We start from the raw sequence: 18,224 nt of genomic DNA on the forward strand, positions 1-18,224 counted from the left end.
ATTCAACCAGATTATAAGAATGGCCATACTGGATCAAACCAGTGGTCCATTTAGCCCAGTGTCCTGTCTTCCAACAGTTAGCCAGTGCCAGATGCTCCAGAGGGAAATAACAGAACAGGTCAATTTATTCAGTGATCCATCCCTTATCATCATCGTATCCCAGCTTCTGGCAGTCAGAGATTTAGGGACACCGAGAATATGGGGTTGCATCCCTGACCATCTTGGCTAATGTCATCCAATGGACCCGTCCTCCGTGAACTTATCTAATCCATTTTTGAACCCAGTTATACTTTTGGCCTTCACAACATCCCTTGGCAACAAGTTCCACAGGTTGACTGTGTGTTGTGTGAAGTACTTCCTTTTGTTTGTTTTAAACCTATTGCCTATTAATTTCATTTGGTGATCCCCTTGTTCTTGTGTCATGTGAAGAAGTAAATAACACTTACCTATTCAGTTTCTCCACACATCATAATTTTATAAACCTCTATCATATCCCCCATTAGTCATCTCTCTTTTAAGATGAACAGTCCCAGTCTTTTTAACCTCTCCCCATAGAGAAGCTGTTCCCATTTTTGTAGTCCTTCTCTGTACTTTTTCCAATTCTAATATATCTTTTTTGAGATGGGGCAACCAGACGTGCATGTAGTAATCAATGTGTGGACATACCATGGATTTATACCGTGGCATTTTGATATTTTCTGTCTTATTAACTATACCTTTCCTAATGGTTCCTAATATTGTTAGTTTTTTTGACTGTCGCTGCATTGAGCAGATGTTTTCAAAGAACTATCCACAATGACTCTTTCTTGAGCCGTAACATCTAATTTAGATGCCCCAGTATTTTGTATGGTCCTCGGTTGATAAAGCAGCTCTACTTCATTTTGGCTTAAACAAATAAAGGTTAACCTAAATCATATTTTATGAATCAAAATGTTTTTTCCAGTTTCCTTAAATTCTAACATATGTTATTACAAGTAAAAGTATTTTTAAAACCCAGCAGATGTGAAAATGTCATCAAGGTCCCTCTTTCTGGCCCAGGTGGTCAGGACACCTCTTAGGGTCAGAATGACAAAGGCCCAGGGTCCCATGAAATGGTGAGGGTGCAGGCACAATGGGGAAGCTTACTCCAGTAGCCAATTTTTTCCCTCAAAGTCTCTTTCTTTAAGGACCCAATAAAGCAGTTCCACTCACCGCAGGTGCACCTCCTTTTGGCTGGGTCTGGGAATTAGCTTTCACCCCATCTGGCACCACCTTCTGTCCATCACTCATGCTGTGGCCCCTCTCTCTCTGTAACTCAGGGTGCTCCATCTTCGTAACTCAGTCCTCCAGCCAGGTCACTATATAGTCGTCCCCCCACCCCGCCATTCTGAGGTAACAAAGTCCCATGGGACAAGCTGTCCATATGCCATCTCAAACAACCTTCTATTCCAACTCCAAGTTCTGTGCCACTTTGCCAGTGGCTGGTAGAGGAACCCAGGCCCACCCACTATTCCGGGATCCAACCCAGAGACACTATGACAATCAGTATAGGTCTCCTTAGTCTCAGACCCTATTGCTCTTTCTCTGGGCTCCTTCCTACCCCATCTCTCTATCTCACTGCCTAGCTCTGAATTTTGCACCAGAGCTTCCTCCACTCCCTGTGGCTTCTTCATCACTAGGCCTCTTGTCAACCTTGTCCAGGACTGGACCCATAGCTTACTCTCCCCCTGCATTTCCTCCTTGACTCTAGCCAACCCCCTTTTCCCCTAGGGGGTGTCCGCAGATCTTCTTGTGCTCTCATTTCCTGGTTTTATTCTCCTATCTCAACTTCTCCCCCAGCTGGGCTTCATCTGCCATTAAAGCTTATCAAGCCCTGGCTTTACTCCAGGTGCAGCATATAAAGTTAACTGGCCTCTTCTGGCCCATATTAACCTGCTCAAAACTTGTGTGGGGTGGACCACCCCATCATAGACTCAAAAGGAAGTGATGGGTTGAATAGCCCATTCTCTCATTATTATGTCGACCAGTTAGGCCTCATTTCTGACACACCAATTTTGGTTCACTGATTTCTGGTTCCACAATTTTCTTGTTTGCCAAGCATGATCTTAACATGGTCCCTGAATATCGGTAGGCCTTTTTGTTTGGACTAATTAAGTCTGTCTCCCTTTCATACCTTCTCCGATCAACATTTGTTATTACAGGCCAGAGGTCGGCAACTTTCGGCATGTGGCCCATCAGGGTAATCCACTAGAGGTTGCATCCCTGAGGCTGCTTGACATTTTGTTTATGTTGACCCTCCATAGGCACAGCTCCCAGTGGCCGCGGTTCACCGTTCCCAGCCAATGGGAGCTGTGGGAACAGCGAACCGCAGCCAGTGGGAGCAGCATGGGGCCATGCCTGCGGATTGTCAAAGTAAACAAAATGTCTTGTGGCCTGCCAGTGGATTTCCCTGATGGGCCGCGTGCCGAAGGTTGCCAATCCCTGTTATAGGCTATTGTGACCTCATATTAACTTAGATGTATTTGCTATAGCTGAGCTCATAACTTGTAGGCCTGATTATCACAACAATTCTCATGCACTAAAACAGTGGTCCCCAACCTTTTCGTCTGGCGGGCGCCAGACGAAGGACCATGGCGGTGGTCGAGCATCCACAGAAATGCCGCCGAATTTTGGCAGCATTTTGGCGGCGACGCCTCTCGATGACGTCGCTTGTCAGCGGCAAGCGGCGTCGCCACCGAAATGCCGCTGAATTTCAGCGGCATTTTGGCAGATGCTCAATCGCCAGCCAGGACGTGGGCGCATTTAGATGCTCCCGCGGGCGCCATGGTGCCCATGGGCACTGCGTTGGGGACCCCTGCACTAGAACATGTTACAATGTTTGGATGGCAAACCCTGCAAGCGAATGTTTTTGTTTCCAGTGGATTTTTTATTTTCTTTTTTATTTTCTTCTTCTTTAATTAGCATTTAATGGAAGCATTTCTGTTGAGCTTACATTTTGAAAAACTTATTTGGGTCAGTAAAACTCATTAGGCACTGCTATTGTTAGCATTCCCCTGAGATTTTTTTCTCCAGCTGCATTTGTAAGTAAGCTTGGCAGGACTCAATTTCAATAATTTTTGCCTGGTAAAGAAGCAAATAAATGTTAACTACAAGGAAGGATAATGTTCTGCACGTAAGACTGGATTTATAGTCACTTTGAAATCATCCCAAATTCTCTTTTAAGCGCTGGAACAATGGCAGTTGCTCATTATCTGTGCATGACACAACTCCTGTCTTGACTAGACTTTCCAGATCTGATTTGAAGGTCTGATGGCATATCGTGAACTCATGTTCTCCTTGTAACACTTGGGTGGGCTGCCCAGCTTATTGGATAGCTTTTACAGTGAAGTATTACATGCTCTCCGTTTCTCCTTTGAAAACCAAAGCATGTTCCTGAAATACTGTAGCTATATGGTTTTACTTTACTCCATCAAGTGAGCTTTTTGCCAATTCAGCTGGATCTTTTTGATCCATCACTGGCCTCTCATGTATGGGAATAAAGACCATAATCAGAGGCATTGGAGCTCTCTGACCATGGAGTTTAACCTGCATGTCTATAGTCCCCATCATTGTCACTTGTTCTCCCATGAATGTCAACAGAGCAATTCATGTAGATTAGAAGATACGCCTTTTCTGAAATACTGATGCTTCTATAGTCACTTCCATTCAACGTGAAGGTTCTTCTAATAATGGAGTTACCCAGAACCTGTAGCAAAGCCCTAATGTTATGAGGATGTGCGTGGTCATATCTTCTCCAGAGCTAATCTTCCTATATTCTTTTTAGTTTTACTGCAGAAAATGCAAGCTCTTTCTCTTCCCCTGTCCCAGGGGCATGTTTTTGTCCTGTTTACTGATATAAGTTTTTCCTCTAGCCATGTATTTCTACTGGCAGACATATTCAATGTGTTCCTTTCTACCCCAATACCAGGAAGCTAGGTCTCCAAATAGAAGCATCACTTCTAAATAATCTCGCTTGCTGCATTAGTGTCTGATATTTTGCTTCTGGTACATGAAGCCAGGCTCAGGTAATCAGCACTTCTGTATTGTCTCTCTGCATGGATCACAGACCAGCGTGTCATCAGAATATGTCTGTTTCATTTGTTACATTACTTAGTAAGCAAGGCAAAATGTAAACCTAGTTATACTGCCACAGTATTTATCTCATGTCTCATCTCAAAAATCCCTACGGAATCAAAATTTTAATTATAACATACACCTCTACCCCGATATAATGCAACCCGATATAACACAAATTTGGATATAACACAGTAAAGAAGCATTCCGGGGGGGGCAGGGCTGCACACTCTGGTGGATCAAAGCAAGTTCGATATACCACGGTTTCACCTATAACGCGGTAAGATTTTTTGGCTCCTGAGGATAGCGTTATATTGGGGTAGAGGTGTATTTAAAATTGCAAACCTGTCAACCATTAGAGAATAGACAACTATATTCTATTTCTTACATAAAGCAAGAATTATGTTAAATAAGGAACAAATTCTCATGCAAACTGAAGCCCTGATTAAGCAAAGTACTTAGAAATATGCTTATTAAATTGATGCTTAAAGTTAAGCATATGCTTAAGTACCTTGAGGCCCAAATCATTTGAGCACATGCTTAACTTTAAGCATGGGCTTATGTGCTTTGCTGAATAGGAAGTGATTAGTCACACGTTTAAAGTTAAGCACATGCTTAAGTTCCTTGCTGAACTGGGGCCTTCAGATTACATTGCACTGATGAATAGGTGGAGAACCACTCCCAGGTTGTGGGATACATAATATGGTCAATAGCTTCAGGTATCCCACCAATACTTGTCCTGCCCATGAGTAGAATATCAACAGCTGCCAACCTCACTATCACTGTAGGTAACAGCACCATAGAAACAGTATATCTCAAAATGATGTCACCACCAGGGCTGGCTCCAGACCCCAGCGCGCCAAGCGCGTGCTTGGGGCGGCATGCTGCGGGGGGCGCTCTGCCTGTCGCCGGGAGGGCGGCAGACGGCTCGGGTGGACCTCCCGCAGGCAAGGCATGCCTGCGGAGGGTCTGCTGGTCCCGCGGCTCCGATGGACCTCCCGCAGGCACACCTGCGGATGCTCCACCGGAGCCGCGGGACCAGCGGACCCTCCGCAGGCACATCTACTGGAGGTCCACCGGAGCCGCGGGACCGGCGACCGCCAGCGCGCCCCCCGCGGCGTGCCGCCCTGCTTGGGGCGGCCAAATTGCTAGAGCCGCCCCTGGTCACCACATCAGCTGGTTGGCAGGATCCAATGTATCAACACCACTAACAGAAGCAACAATTTCAGGCCACTATATTCAGCCGTGACACAGTTTAACACAAGACTGTTTTGCTGTTCAGAGGGCAGTTAAAGAGTTTTAGTCTGATAGGCTATTTTATCTCTGAATCACAATAGTTCCATACTTATAGTTAAGGCCCTACCAAATTTACAACCATGAAAAAAATGTCACAGACCGTGAAATTCGATCTCCCCCATGAAATCTGGCTCTTGTGGGGGAGGCGGATCTACCGTTCACTGGGCTCCAGCTGCTAGTCCTGGCCAGGCTGGGGAGGAACAGGATTTCCTCTTCCCCCAGCTGCAGAAAGCTCCACAGATGTGCTACCTTCAGAGCTAGGCAGCAGTCAGCAGTCGCAGAGCTTCCTGCTGCAGCTTCCAGCTTCCAGTGTGCTGCCCTTACTTCTGTGCTGCCTTCAGAGCTGAGCTGAAAGCAGAGCAGCCACTGAGCTTCCTGCGGCAAGGGGAGGTTCCTTGTGTGTGGGAGGGGGCGGGGGGGTTGACCCAGCCCCAGGAACGGGCCCTGCAGGGGAAGAGGAAGTCTTGTCCCAACCCAGCCCAGTCTGGACTAGCAGCTGGACCCCGGCATACAGTAGGAGCCCCCAGCATATGAGCATCCCCAGCCCTGTGCCTCCCCAGCTCTGGGCCCAGTGCTTGGGGGTTAAAAGGACCTTGGCCAGCTGTGGGAGGGGACCACAGCATCCCCCTGACCATGGGGTCCTGGACGGTTGCCCACCTGTAAGACCGACCCTGCCCCCCCTCAAAAGTGACAACCCCCCCATACCCTGCAACCCTCACTTCTGTGCTGGTGCCCCCACTAGCAGCAGTGCAGACGTAAGGGTAGCAATCCCACAACCCCACCCTATTTCCCCCTTTTGGGTCAGAACCCACCCAGTTACAACACTGTGAAATTTCAGATGTAAACATCTAAATGCATGAAACGGACTATTTTTAAAATCCTATGACTTTGAAATTGACCAAAACGGACCATGAATTTGGTAGGGCCCTACTTATAGTCTTCTGTGCTGCCAGGAGAGAACTCCTCCAATTCCCAACAAGCCCTGCTGTGAGAGCAAGAGCTTGGTACAGCTTGCTGGCTTCTGGCCCTGCCACTTTCTCAACCCTTTATCCCCAGTGCCTGGCTCTTTGCCTTTCCATGTATCAAACAGACAATCAGGAAAAATATAAAATCTGACAAGAAATAGAGGTATATAAGCCAGGGTTAAAATTAAATAGACAATTTTTCCATGTTGTGTTAAATCTTTTCCGCACTCTTCTCTATGTGGTATTTTTATACATTCATAGATTCTAAGGCCAGAAGGGTCCATTGTGATCATCTAAGCTGATTTCCTGTTCACACAAGCCATATAACTTTCCCAAAATAATTTCTGTTTGAATTAGATCATATCTTACATATATATATATGAATTGAGTTGCTATGAGTTGGGTTAAAACCTCATTGAAACTGATGGGTGTGAATGCACCCTTCATTTAAGATAGCTACAAGAGACATTAAGGAGCCTCACCTAAAACAAGGCACAATGGAGTGTGCCCAGAAATTAGCATCATAAGTCTGGAGGGTTCCACTGGACATTTTTTTACCAGAGATATTTTGTGGGTGGGTGAGTGGGTGTGGGTGGGTGGATGGTGTGGTCCTGGGAGAAGCCCTGTGTTCAGGGAAACAGGACTTTGTATAGTCTCTGTAAATAAAGAGAATTGCATCAAACAGATACCCATCATCAATTTCTCCTCCTAACTGGAACAACCTGCTAGACCCTGACCTATGGCTAGCTGTTCAGGTCAAAAGGGGTAACAATATGTTGTCTGTTTAGAGCAGGGGTCGGCAACCTTTCAGCAGTGGTGTGCCAAGTCTTCATTTATTCACTCTAATGTAAGGTTCACGTGCCAGTAATACATTGTAACATTTTTAGAAAGTCTCTTTCTATAAGTCTATAATATATAACTAAACTATTGTTGTATGTAAAGTAAATAAGGTTTTTTAAATGTTTAAGAAGCTTAATTTAAAATTAAATTAAAATGCAGAGCCCCCCGGGACTGGTGGCCAGGACCCAGGCAGTGTGAGTGCCACTGAAAATCAGCTCGCATGCCGCCTTCGGCACCCATGCCATAGATTGCCTACTCCTGGTTTAGAGCCTGAGTCTGAGCACTCACAGCTCCCATTGATGTTAGCACATTGCACAACCAGGTCCTCATATTATAAGCTCTTCAGGGCAGGAACTTGTTTGATCATATGTCAGTAAATTACCTGGCGTCGCCTTAGGCATTAAACAAATGTAAACAATAACAGCCCGTACCAGGCAAGCTAGAGTTGCTGTCAAGAGAAACAGAGACAGAGGACGATAGGCTGGCAAGTTAAAAGAGAAAGGAAGGGAAGAAGAGAGCAGCTTTTACAATAAATGTGCATTCTGTTTTCCTTCCAGGAACAAAATAGCAGAGCATCTGAAGGGGCACTGTGAGCCAAAGAATATTCAGCCTCAGACAAAATGAGGAGGGGAAACGAGCTGCTGTACAAGTTGAAATGCAAAGTAGAAAGTGCTGAACTGTCTTAAAGACGTTCTGCGTGTATCATCTGTTATTTCAACACTTGCCATGTATTTATTAAAATAGAATGGTTTACTGTGTTAATATAACTACACAGTGTTACACAAACATTTGTATCATGTCCAATAAATCTTTTCTAAAAGCCTTGTTAGCTGCACTTCCAACAATTTATAGTTGGATGAAGTCTCTAGTGAAGGTAGACAAATTCATACTTTAAATTGTGGCCTCATAAATCATTACTGCACACTTATACATTCCCTCAACTGATTTTTCCAGTGAAGAGAGGGGAGAAAATAGTCAGCCTCCTATTACCCAAACTGAAATATCCCACTTCTCATCATTATACTGTGCAGTTCTGTGTGGTTATGTCATACGTCATATTACTCAGAATGGGTTGGTATCTATATCATATTGTAGCGTGTAGGAAAGTTTTGAAATAAGAGGAGAATCAGTTACTATAATGAGGGAAATCAGGGCTATAGTTTTAAGCAAAATGATCTTGGAGAATGGATTGGATGATTTGGGGACTTCATAGTGGAATGGGGCCTTTCATGTTTGTGGCAGCTATTCTCATCCACCATCTCACTGAATGAGTTTGGGTGTTCAGCCTATTTTCTAATAAATATGTGCCCTGCTCTACATCTTCAAGGTCCTGATCCAAAGCCTACTGAAATAAATGGGAGCTTTTCCACTGACTTCAATTAACTTTCAGATCTGGGCCCAAAGGTGGACAATTATAATGTAACAATAATAACGCTCTTTTGGAGCAGATCCAAGGTATGAAGCACCTCAGTGCTCCAGCTATTCCTAGCTGCCAGACTTGCCAGTATGGGCTATAGCCACCTCAGACTACTCTAAACTTACAATATAAACAGGAGCAGTCATCAGCCAGCACCAGAATTCAGGGGTCACAAAGGTGGCCTTCACCCCTTGAGCCGTGCAGCTCGGACTCTGGGCCATAGCCTCAAAACAAAGAGAAACCTTCTCACTCTACTCTTCTGAGTGATAGCCACCTCATTATGTGATCAGGGCAGCCTCCTCCCCACACTGGCCCCACACTTTTTCTCAGTCTGCCTAAAGCAATGGGGCTTGGTTGCTTTATGAGTGGCTTTGACACTTCACATGCTCCTGCCTGGTTTCTGAATCCTCCCAGTAAACATAAGAAAGAGAGGGGGTTTCTGCAGGGACGTCCTTACCCATATGCAAAGTATGCAGCTGCATAGGGTACCAGGAAACTTGGGGTACCAAATTTCCTGGTGCCCTGCACAACTGCGTGCTGCTCCAGCCCCTGCCCTGCCTCTTCCCCAGGCCGCCCACCCCTACCCCACCCCAGCCTCACCTATTCCTGCCCCTGCTCCGCCCCACCTCCGCCCCCAATCCACCCCTTCCCCAAAGCCCCCGCCCTGCTCCATCACCACCCCGCCTCTTTCCGCTCCTGCTCTGCCCCAGCCCCGCCTCTTCCCTCCCCCTAAGGAGTGCAGCAGGGCTGGGCCTGCACTCACTGGCAGTGGGAAGTGCAGAGACCAGGCCCCCAGCCGCGCTGCCGGTCAGTGCTGGGGGGTGGTTCCCTCCTGCCCCCCAAGCCAGCCCCCCCATGAAGGCCTGGGGCCAGCTTCCCCACCCTCGTGGAGGCCTGGGGCCCCAAACACACACCCCGTGGGGGGGCTGCATAGGGCCCCAGAATAGCTAGGGATGGCCCTAGGTTTCTATATTGGACTCATGTGGCCCCAGTGTCCAGAGTCCTTTTAAGATCCAGACAGCTACCATATCATATGACACTCCCCTACTACACATATTATTTTCAAAGTGCTTATAATGAGTTAATGGGCACACACACATACAAACCATTAACTATTCAGCAAACAGTTCCACCTTTAACTATATTTAGATTGAAATAGAATTTTTCTTCTTTGATTGACCATACTTGGTAAAACAGGTCCAATAAAATTCATGTTTTAATGTATTTTTAACAGCCCTGATATTTCGGGGAGGAGGGGAAGAATAATCTTCATTTAAATCTCTCTAGGCCATGATTCTCAACCGGGGTATATGTATCCATGTGGTTACGCAGAGATCTTCCAGGGGGTACATCAACTCATCAGATATTTGCCTAGTTTTACAACAGGCTACATAAAAAGCACTAGCAAAGTCAGTACAAACTAAAATTTCATACAGACAAAATGAGAAAGTAAGCAATTTTGCAATAATATTCAGTAATACACTTATAATTTTTTGTCTGATTTTGTAAGAAAGTAGTTTTTAAGTGAGGTGAAACTTGGGGTATGCAAGAAAAATCAGCTTCCTGAAAGGGGTACAGTAGTCTGGAAAGGTTGAGATCCACTGCTCTAGGCTGTTCCTGCCAACTCACCTTTTTCAAAGATAACTTCCCCATGTAGCACGGTATCATTCCCTCTGAGCACTTCACCTCTCACTGTGACTTGCGGAGGACTGTCTGTCAGCAGAGCTACCCCAATTGTCACATTTGCACCAGGCCTAATGTTCCGGGGACCTGTCACCAGAAATGTGGGTCTGGAAAACATAAAAGGGGAAGAGGAGTAAATCAAATCTTGTTTTACAAAAGGCAATAACTGCGTTGGTGACAAATTCTGTTTTTCTGCTGTTACCCACACACCCTACTGTGCTTATGTACCAATGCTAGAAATCTAAATACAGTAATAAGATGGATGAATTAGAATGCTTCGTATTAAATGAGGATATTGATATAACAGGCAACACAGAAACTTGGGAGAATGAGGATAGTCAATGGGACACAGTAATACCAGGGTACAAAATATATCGGAAGGACAGAACAGGTCGTGCTGGTGGGGGAGTGGCACTATATGTGAAAGAAAGCGTAGAATCAAATGAACTAAAAATCTTCAATGAACCAAACTGTACCATAGAATCTCTATGAATAGCAATTCCATGCTCGAATAATAAGAATATAGCAGTACGGATGTATTACCAACCACCTGACCAGTGACTGTGAAATGCTCAGGGAGATAGAGAGGCTATTAAAATAAAAAACTCCATAATAATGGGGGATTTCAACTATCCCCATATTGACTGGGTACATATCACCTCAGGACGGGATGAAGAGATAAAGTTTCTTGACACCTTAAATGACTGCTTCTTGGAGCAGCTAATTCTGGAACCCATAAGAAGAGAGGAAATTCTTGATTTAGTCCTAAGTGGAGCACAGGATCTGGTCCAAGAAGTGAATATAGCTGGACCGCTTGGTAATAGTGACCATAATATAATTCAATTTAACAGCCCTGTGGCAGGGAAAACACCACAATGGCCCAACAGTGTAGCATTTAATTTCAGAAAGGGGAACTACACAAAAATGAGGTTTGTTACACAGAAATTAAAAGGTACAGCACCAAAAGTAAAATCCCTGCAAGCTGCATGGAAACTTTTTAAATAGATTTTATTTAAATACATTTAATAGAGGCTCAACTTAAATGTATACCCCAATGTAGTGAGTCGGTGTGGCTCCCCTCCTGCCCAGCAGAGGGAGCTCCCTCCCAGACTCCCAAGTGGGCGGAGCTACCGCCACCTGTCCCCGCCCCCCCGAAGTCAAGGGGCAGGACAGGAAGTAGAAAAGCTGGCAGCCAGAGCTCAGTCAGAGGCCAGCCACCGCCGAGAGCAGACATGCCGGTGGGAGCTCCCAATTGGGAACCCTCCCGGGCCTGAGGCAGCTGCCCTGACTGGCCGGAGCTCCCTCGCGCCCGGTACGATGAGGAACCCCCGGAGCTTCCCCGTGACCGGTACCCAGAGAGGCCGCTGGAGCTCCCCCGCGCCCGGTACGAAGAGGAGCCACCAGAGCTTCCCCGTCCCTGCTGCTACCCGGAGGAGCCGCCTGACCGCGCTGGGTCGGACTTCCCGAAGGAGCTGCCGGACCTGCCACCAAGCCCTGGTCCTGAGGAACCTATGCAGTTAGACTGGCCTGCATCCGGCGCGACCAACGAGGTAGGCCCCGAGGGGGATATGGACAGTAGCCCGGGGATAGCCGACCCCTGTCCGGCTACAGAAGCAGAGGTCCTGATGTCAGTGTGTTGCGGTCAGGACCCCACTGACCAGCGGCAGTGATAGCCGCTGCTAGGGCCCCGGGCTGGGACACAGTGGAGTGGGCGGACCTGTGTCCCCCCTGCCACCCCACTCACGGGTGGCAGTTTTCCCCCTCACCCAGGTGCAAGGACCTGGGCCTATACGCCTACTATTGAACTGTTTTGCTGCTCAGCCCCTGCTTCCCAGGGCCTGAGCCTATTGAACTGTTTTGCTGCTCAGCCCCTGCTTCCAAGGGCCTGAGCCTATTGAACTGTTTTGCTGCTCAGCCCCTGCTTCCAAGGGCCTGAGCCTATTGAACTGTTTTGCTGCTCAGCCCCTGCTTCCGAGGGCCTGAGCCTATTGAACTATTGTACTGCTCAGCCCCCGCTTCAGAGGGCCTAAGCTTGTTATACCGTTTTCTGCTGCACTGCCCACGGTGATAGCGGACGCGTAAGGAGTCGGTGTGGCTCCCCTCCTGCCCCAGGAGGGTCGAGCCCCGGCGCAACCGACTACACCCAAATTGAAAAATATAGTAAGAGAACCAAAAAAGAACCATCATGGCTAAACAACAAAGTAAAAGAAGCAGTGAGAGGCAAAAAGGCATCCTTTAAGAAGTGGAAGTTAATTCCTAGTGAGAAAAATAGAAAGGAGCATAAACTCCAGCAAATGAAGTGTAAAAATATAATTAGAAAGGCCAAAAAATAATTTGAAGAACAGCTAGCCAAAGACTCAAAAAGTAATAGCGAAAAAAAATTTAAGTACATCAGAAACAGGAAGCCTGCTAAACAATCAGTGTGGCTACTGGATGATCAAGATGCTAATGGAGCACTCAAGGACGATACGGCCATTGCAGAGAAACTAAATGAATTCTTTGCATCGGTCTTCATGTTGAGGATGTGAGGAAGATTCCCAAACCTGAGACATTCTTTTTAGGTGACAAATCTGAGGAACTGTCCCAGATTGAGGTGTCACTAGAGGAGGTTTTGGAACAAATTAATAAACTAAACAGTAATAAGTCACTGGGACCAGATGGTATTTACCCAAGAGTTCTGAAGGACCTCAAATGTGAAATTGCAGGACTACTAACTGTAGTCTGTAACCTATCATTTAAATCAGCTTCTGTACCAAATGACTGGAGGATAGCTAATGTGATGCCAATTTTTAAACAGGGCTCCAGAGGTGACCCTGTGAATTACAGGCCAGTAAGCCTGACTTCAGTACCGGGCAAACTGGTTGAAATTATAGTAAAGAACAAAATTGTCAGACACATAGATGAACATAATTTGTTGGAGAATATTCAACATGTTTTTTGTAAAGGGAAATCATGCCTCACTAATCTATTAGAATTCTTTGGAGAGGGTCAACAAGCACCTGGACAAGGGGGATCCAGTGGATATAGTGTACTTAGATTTTTCAGAAACCCTTTGACAATGTCCCTCACCAAAGGCTCTTAAGCAAAGTAAGCAATCATGGGATAAAAAGGAAGGTTCTCTCATGGATTGGTAACTGGTTAAAAGATAGGAAAAAAAGGGAAGGAATAAATGGTCAGTTTTCAGAACGGAGAGAGGTAAATAGTGGTGTCCCCAGGGGTCTGTACTGAATCCTATTTAACATATTCATAAATGATCTGGAAAAAAGGGTGAAGAGTGAGGTGGCAAAATTTGCAGATGAAACAAAACTATTCAAGATAGTTAAGTCCCAGGCAGACTGCGAAGAGTTACAAAGGGTTCTCACAAAACTGGATGACTGGGCAACAAAATAGCAGATGAAATTCAATGTTGATAAATGCAAAGTAATGCACATTGGAAAACAATCTCAACTATACTAACAAACGATGGAGTCTGAATTAGCTGTTAACACTCAAGAAAGAGATCTTGGAGTCATTGTGGATAGTTCTCTGAAAACATCCACTCAATGTGCAGCAGCAGTCAAAATAGCAAACAGAATGTTGGGAATCATTAAGAAAGGGATAGATAATAAGACAGAAAATATCATATTGCCTCTATATAAATCCATGGTATGCCCACATCTTGAATACTGCATGCAGATGTGGTCGCCCCATTTCAAAAAAGATATATTGGCATTGGAAAAGGTTCAGAAAAGGGCAACAAAAATTATTAGGGGTATGGAGCAGCTTCCGTATGAGGAGAGATTAATAAAACTGGAACTTTTCAGCTTGGAAAAGCGACAACTAAGGGGGGATAGGGTAGAGGTCTATAAAATCATGACTGGTGTGGAGAAAGTAAATAAAGAACTGTATTTACTCCTTCTCATAATACATGAACTAGGAGTCACCAAATGAAATTAATAGGCAGCAGGTTTAAAACAAACAAAAGGAAGTTTTTTTAACACAGTGCACAGTCAACCTGTGGAACTCCTTGCAAGAGGATGTTGTTAAGGCCAAGACTATAACAGGGTTCAAAAAAGATCTAGATAAATTAATAGAGGATAGTTCCAGCAATGGCTATTAGCCAGGATGGGCAGGGATGGTGTCATTCATCATTCATGCCATCCACCCCCCAACCAACAACCAACCAAACAACAGATATCCATAGTCTCCATATCCTCTCCTTTTGGGGCCCAGGGTTTGTGCTATTTTTTTGTTATCTACACCTGAAGGTCGCGCCAGGTATTTTCTTTTCTTTGCCTTTTTCGCTTGCCTTGGGGTTCCTGTGCTGTGCCTCTCTGGTGATTGTGGTTGGCTGTGTCTGTGCTAATGCCTAGTCAGGTTGTCTCTGCTGCTTCCTGCTCTCTGCTGCGCCTCTGCTCCTGACTTTACACACAGTCCGGTCCCCCACCATCCATGTCCTCTGTAATCCTCCGATGGTAAAAAGAGAAGTGTGGGCTAGCAGTGGCTTTCCCCACCCACCCACGCCATGCATCATCGTTGAGAGACCTTCTTTTTTTTTCCAGGCTAAAGTCTCTGTTAACTCTATTGCTGTTTCTGTAGCAAGCTTTTTTTTTTAGGTGGGAGTTGTGCCCCACGCCCAACCCTCCTCCTTTACCCTGACTTGGGACAGGCAGATGGCCCCAAAGGACCTAGCCTCTATTTGCCAGAAGCTGGGAATGGGTGCCGGGGATGGATCACTTGATTATTACCTGTTCTGTTCATTCCCTCTGGGGCACCTGGCATTGGCCACAGTTGGAAGAATACTGGGCTAGATGGACCTTTGGTCTGACCCAGTATGGCTGTTCTTATGTTCACCCTACTGCATGTTGGAGCAGAGGCTTATACAAATAATGTAGGCCAAAAGCTTAATTGGGAGAAATTGTCTTAAGTAAATTGTACTCCATTTTGCTTATTTTGCTTTATACTCCATTTTGCTAGTCTTGAATTAGTAAGAAGAAATTGTTCTGAGTTTATTCTTTGCTGATTGTGTTAATGATTGTTCTTAGAAAGACAGAAGTTTTATGGCTGTAATTATTGTCTTCTTCACTCATACACCAATCAGTAAATAAGGTATGATATACTAATTAACTGAAAAAAGACAGCTGGGCCAAATGGTCAAGAGGGGAGGGGAGGAGTCGAGAGGCGCCAACTTTATCAGAATCACCCAGATGGCAGACTGACAACCCTAAAGCAAAGACATACACCCCAAGGACAAGATATAAGGAGTTTAGCAAGATGGATGAGATAACAAACAGCTGCAGAATCTCCTGGTAACAACTCAAAATAATGATGATTAAGAATAACGTTGAATACCTTGTGACTGACAGATGTGTCACAGCAAGGTCCATAGGTTTGTATGGGAACTTATTACTATAAAGGAAGGATGTATTGCCATGGGACCTTGGGTTCATTCTGCATCAACACTGGAGCTTCGAACGCGTTCGCCGGAGACCCAGCTCCTCTCCCTCGTGTGCAGTTTCAGCAGGCCATTGGAACTGACCGAACAACACTATAAGATCCGGCTGCAGAACCTTTTGGGGTGGGGGTGTGTGAGAGCGAATGGAAGCATATGCTGATTTTAATGCTTAAATTATACTCTCAATAAACACGGCAGATTGCCTTATCCCCTTTAAAAAGATTCCGTGTGCTTCTTATAAGCATAACAGCATTACTATACAAGCCTAATCATTTCACCTCCCTCTAATAGAGGGAAATTACACTGAAGATACTTTATTGATAAGGTAGTGTCAGTGCCAGTGTCCAGTTTAACTCATTCGTTCTTTCCCATTTTGGTAAACAGCAATCAAGTCCAGAAGCAAACTTACAAATTAATTTCTGGTAACATACAAGTTACTCCATGCAGGCAAACCTCAGTGCCAGGGCAGAGACCCATTAATGTCAATGGAACCCTAGCCAGGATCAGGGCCTGTTGTGCCTCATCTTCCTCCACCAACTTCAGTGGGAGGAGGCTAAGGCCCCAAGCTTAATAAATGAAACTTAAATCCCAAAGGAGTATCTAAATGCTGTGGTTAGTCTGTGAAACTCCTAGAAAATAAACAAGAAAGAAAACAGGGGAAGCCACACGCCATCTCAATGTTGCAGGGTAAGGTAATTTTGTGTCACAATATATTTAGCATGTGAGAGAGCAAATCACAGTAAAACATATGGTATGGCTACACTTGCAGCTGTACAGCACTGGGTGTTAAACCTGTCTTCGTATAGCTGAGCAGGGAAAGCGCTGCACTCCGGCTACACTGACAGCTACCAGTGCACTGTCGTGGCCACATTTGCAGCATCTGCAGCGGCATTGGGAGCGGTGCATTATGGGCAGCTATCCCAGCGTTCAAGTGGCTACAACATGCTTTTCAAAAGGGGGGGGTGGAGTGTGACAGGGAGCGTGGGGGAGAGAGAGAGTGGATTTTTGGAGCCGACACTGTCTCAGCTCCCTGCCTTGCAAGTTCCGATCCCCTCCCCCACCCTTCTCTCACTCACTGAAAGCAAAGAGCTTTTTTCCCCTCACAGACCAGATAAGCAGCCGCTCCGAAATGGACCCCGCCCCCCGCTGCTCAGTCACAGAAAACAGTAGCTGTGTTTGTTTTTTTAGATAAGCAACTCCGGGAGCCCGGAGTTGACAACAAAATAAAGAGAGGCATCACAACAAAACAAAGAGAGTTATCTTTACTTAAAAGCATTATGGGAAGCTTCTGGAGGTCAGTTACAGCGTACTAAGATTATTCCCTGTTTACACTAAAAGCAGCAAAGAGTCCTGTAGCACCTTTGCTGCTTTTACAGATCCAGACTAACACGGCTACCCCTCTGATACCTGTTTACACTGGCGCCCCAGCGCTGCAGCAGCAGCGCTATACTCTTTATTCCTCTCATGGAAGTGGAGTACAAGCAGCGCTGTAGCCAGGGAGATACAGCGCTGTGTGTGCCTTGCCAGTGTGGACGAGGAGTAAGTTACAGAGCTATAAAGCCACCACCAGCACTGCAACTCTCAACTGTAGCCAAGGCCACAGAGTCGATCTAAAAACGCATTCCCTAGCTGGGACGTTACTGAACAAGCGCACTAGTACAGAAAAGCAGTGGGATTTCTCTGGTTCCTCCTACCCATAACTCACTGCCTAAGGGGGGGGGGCATTAACTTTCCCCTCAGTGCATGTTAAATGCAGCTGGCTATAAAGTTTCTCCGTTTATTTGCAGTGCTATGATCATCCTGGGAGAAAACGTCTCAGCCGGCCCCAGCTGAGGCCAGTGACTGGCCAGCGCTTTCTGCAGACTGAGGCCCCGATCCTGTTCCACTGGAAACGGGAGGCTCCAGCCGCTGCAGCCCCGCGTTCAGGCCGGAGTGGGGCACAGCACAGCGCGCACTCCGCCTTGCCTCCAGCCAGCTCCCCTCTGCCCCCCGCGGCTCGCCCTCGTTCATACCCGGCCGCAGCGGCAGCCGACGCCGCCAGGAGACACGAGACGAGATGAACGAAGGAGAGCGGAGCGGAGCCGCTCGGTGCAGCCCAGCCTGGGAACAGCATCCTGCTCCGGGAGTGCGCGAAGCGGCTCGCGGGACGCTGCTGGCCTCCTCGCCCGGCGCCCGTCCCGCCGGAGCTGGCCGCAGGGAGGGGCAAGCCCGCTCGGGGAGTGACAGAAGCGCCTTATTGCGGCTCCACCCCGCCCTCGCGCTTTCCACGGCGCTCTTCACAACCTTCCTCCCCGCTGCGGCGGCTGCGGGCTCCAAAATAGCCAGACCTGCTCCCCCCGCGCCCTGACACCGCCTCTGGCCCTTCCCTGCCGGCAGGGGCGGCTGCAAAGCGCGGGGAGGGGATGTGGCGGCGTTTGAAGCCTGCCAGCCAAAGTGCGCTATTCTCAGCGGGTCACACCACCACCAGGGTGCCCCGATAGCCAGCCCCACCTCTCCA

General features: G+C 46.7%; 1 protein-coding gene across 2 annotated transcripts in view; it reads right to left on the minus strand.

Moving 5' to 3' along the window:
* The window catches only part of CD109 (CD109 molecule), a 119,892-nt gene extending 101,899 nt beyond the window's left edge, over positions 1-17,993 (minus strand). The window contains exons 1-2 of one of the 2 annotated variants that reach the window (XM_039528255.1): positions 17,740-17,993; positions 10,240-10,400 (exon numbers count right to left, since the gene is read on the minus strand). In XM_039528255.1, coding sequence (XP_039384189.1) covers positions 10,240-10,400; positions 17,740-17,840 — 262 coding nt within the window. In that variant the 5' untranslated portion in view covers positions 17,841-17,993. Of the gene's footprint in view, positions 1-10,239; positions 10,401-17,739 lie in introns of those variants that run through there. The other variant, XM_039528258.1, reaches the window with a different exon arrangement.
* Positions 17,994-18,224: the final 231 nt, after the last annotated feature.

This window comes from Mauremys reevesii, linkage group 3, assembly GCF_016161935.1.
Source record: "Mauremys reevesii isolate NIE-2019 linkage group 3, ASM1616193v1, whole genome shotgun sequence".
Classification (NCBI taxonomy): Eukaryota; Metazoa; Chordata; order Testudines; family Geoemydidae; genus Mauremys; species Mauremys reevesii.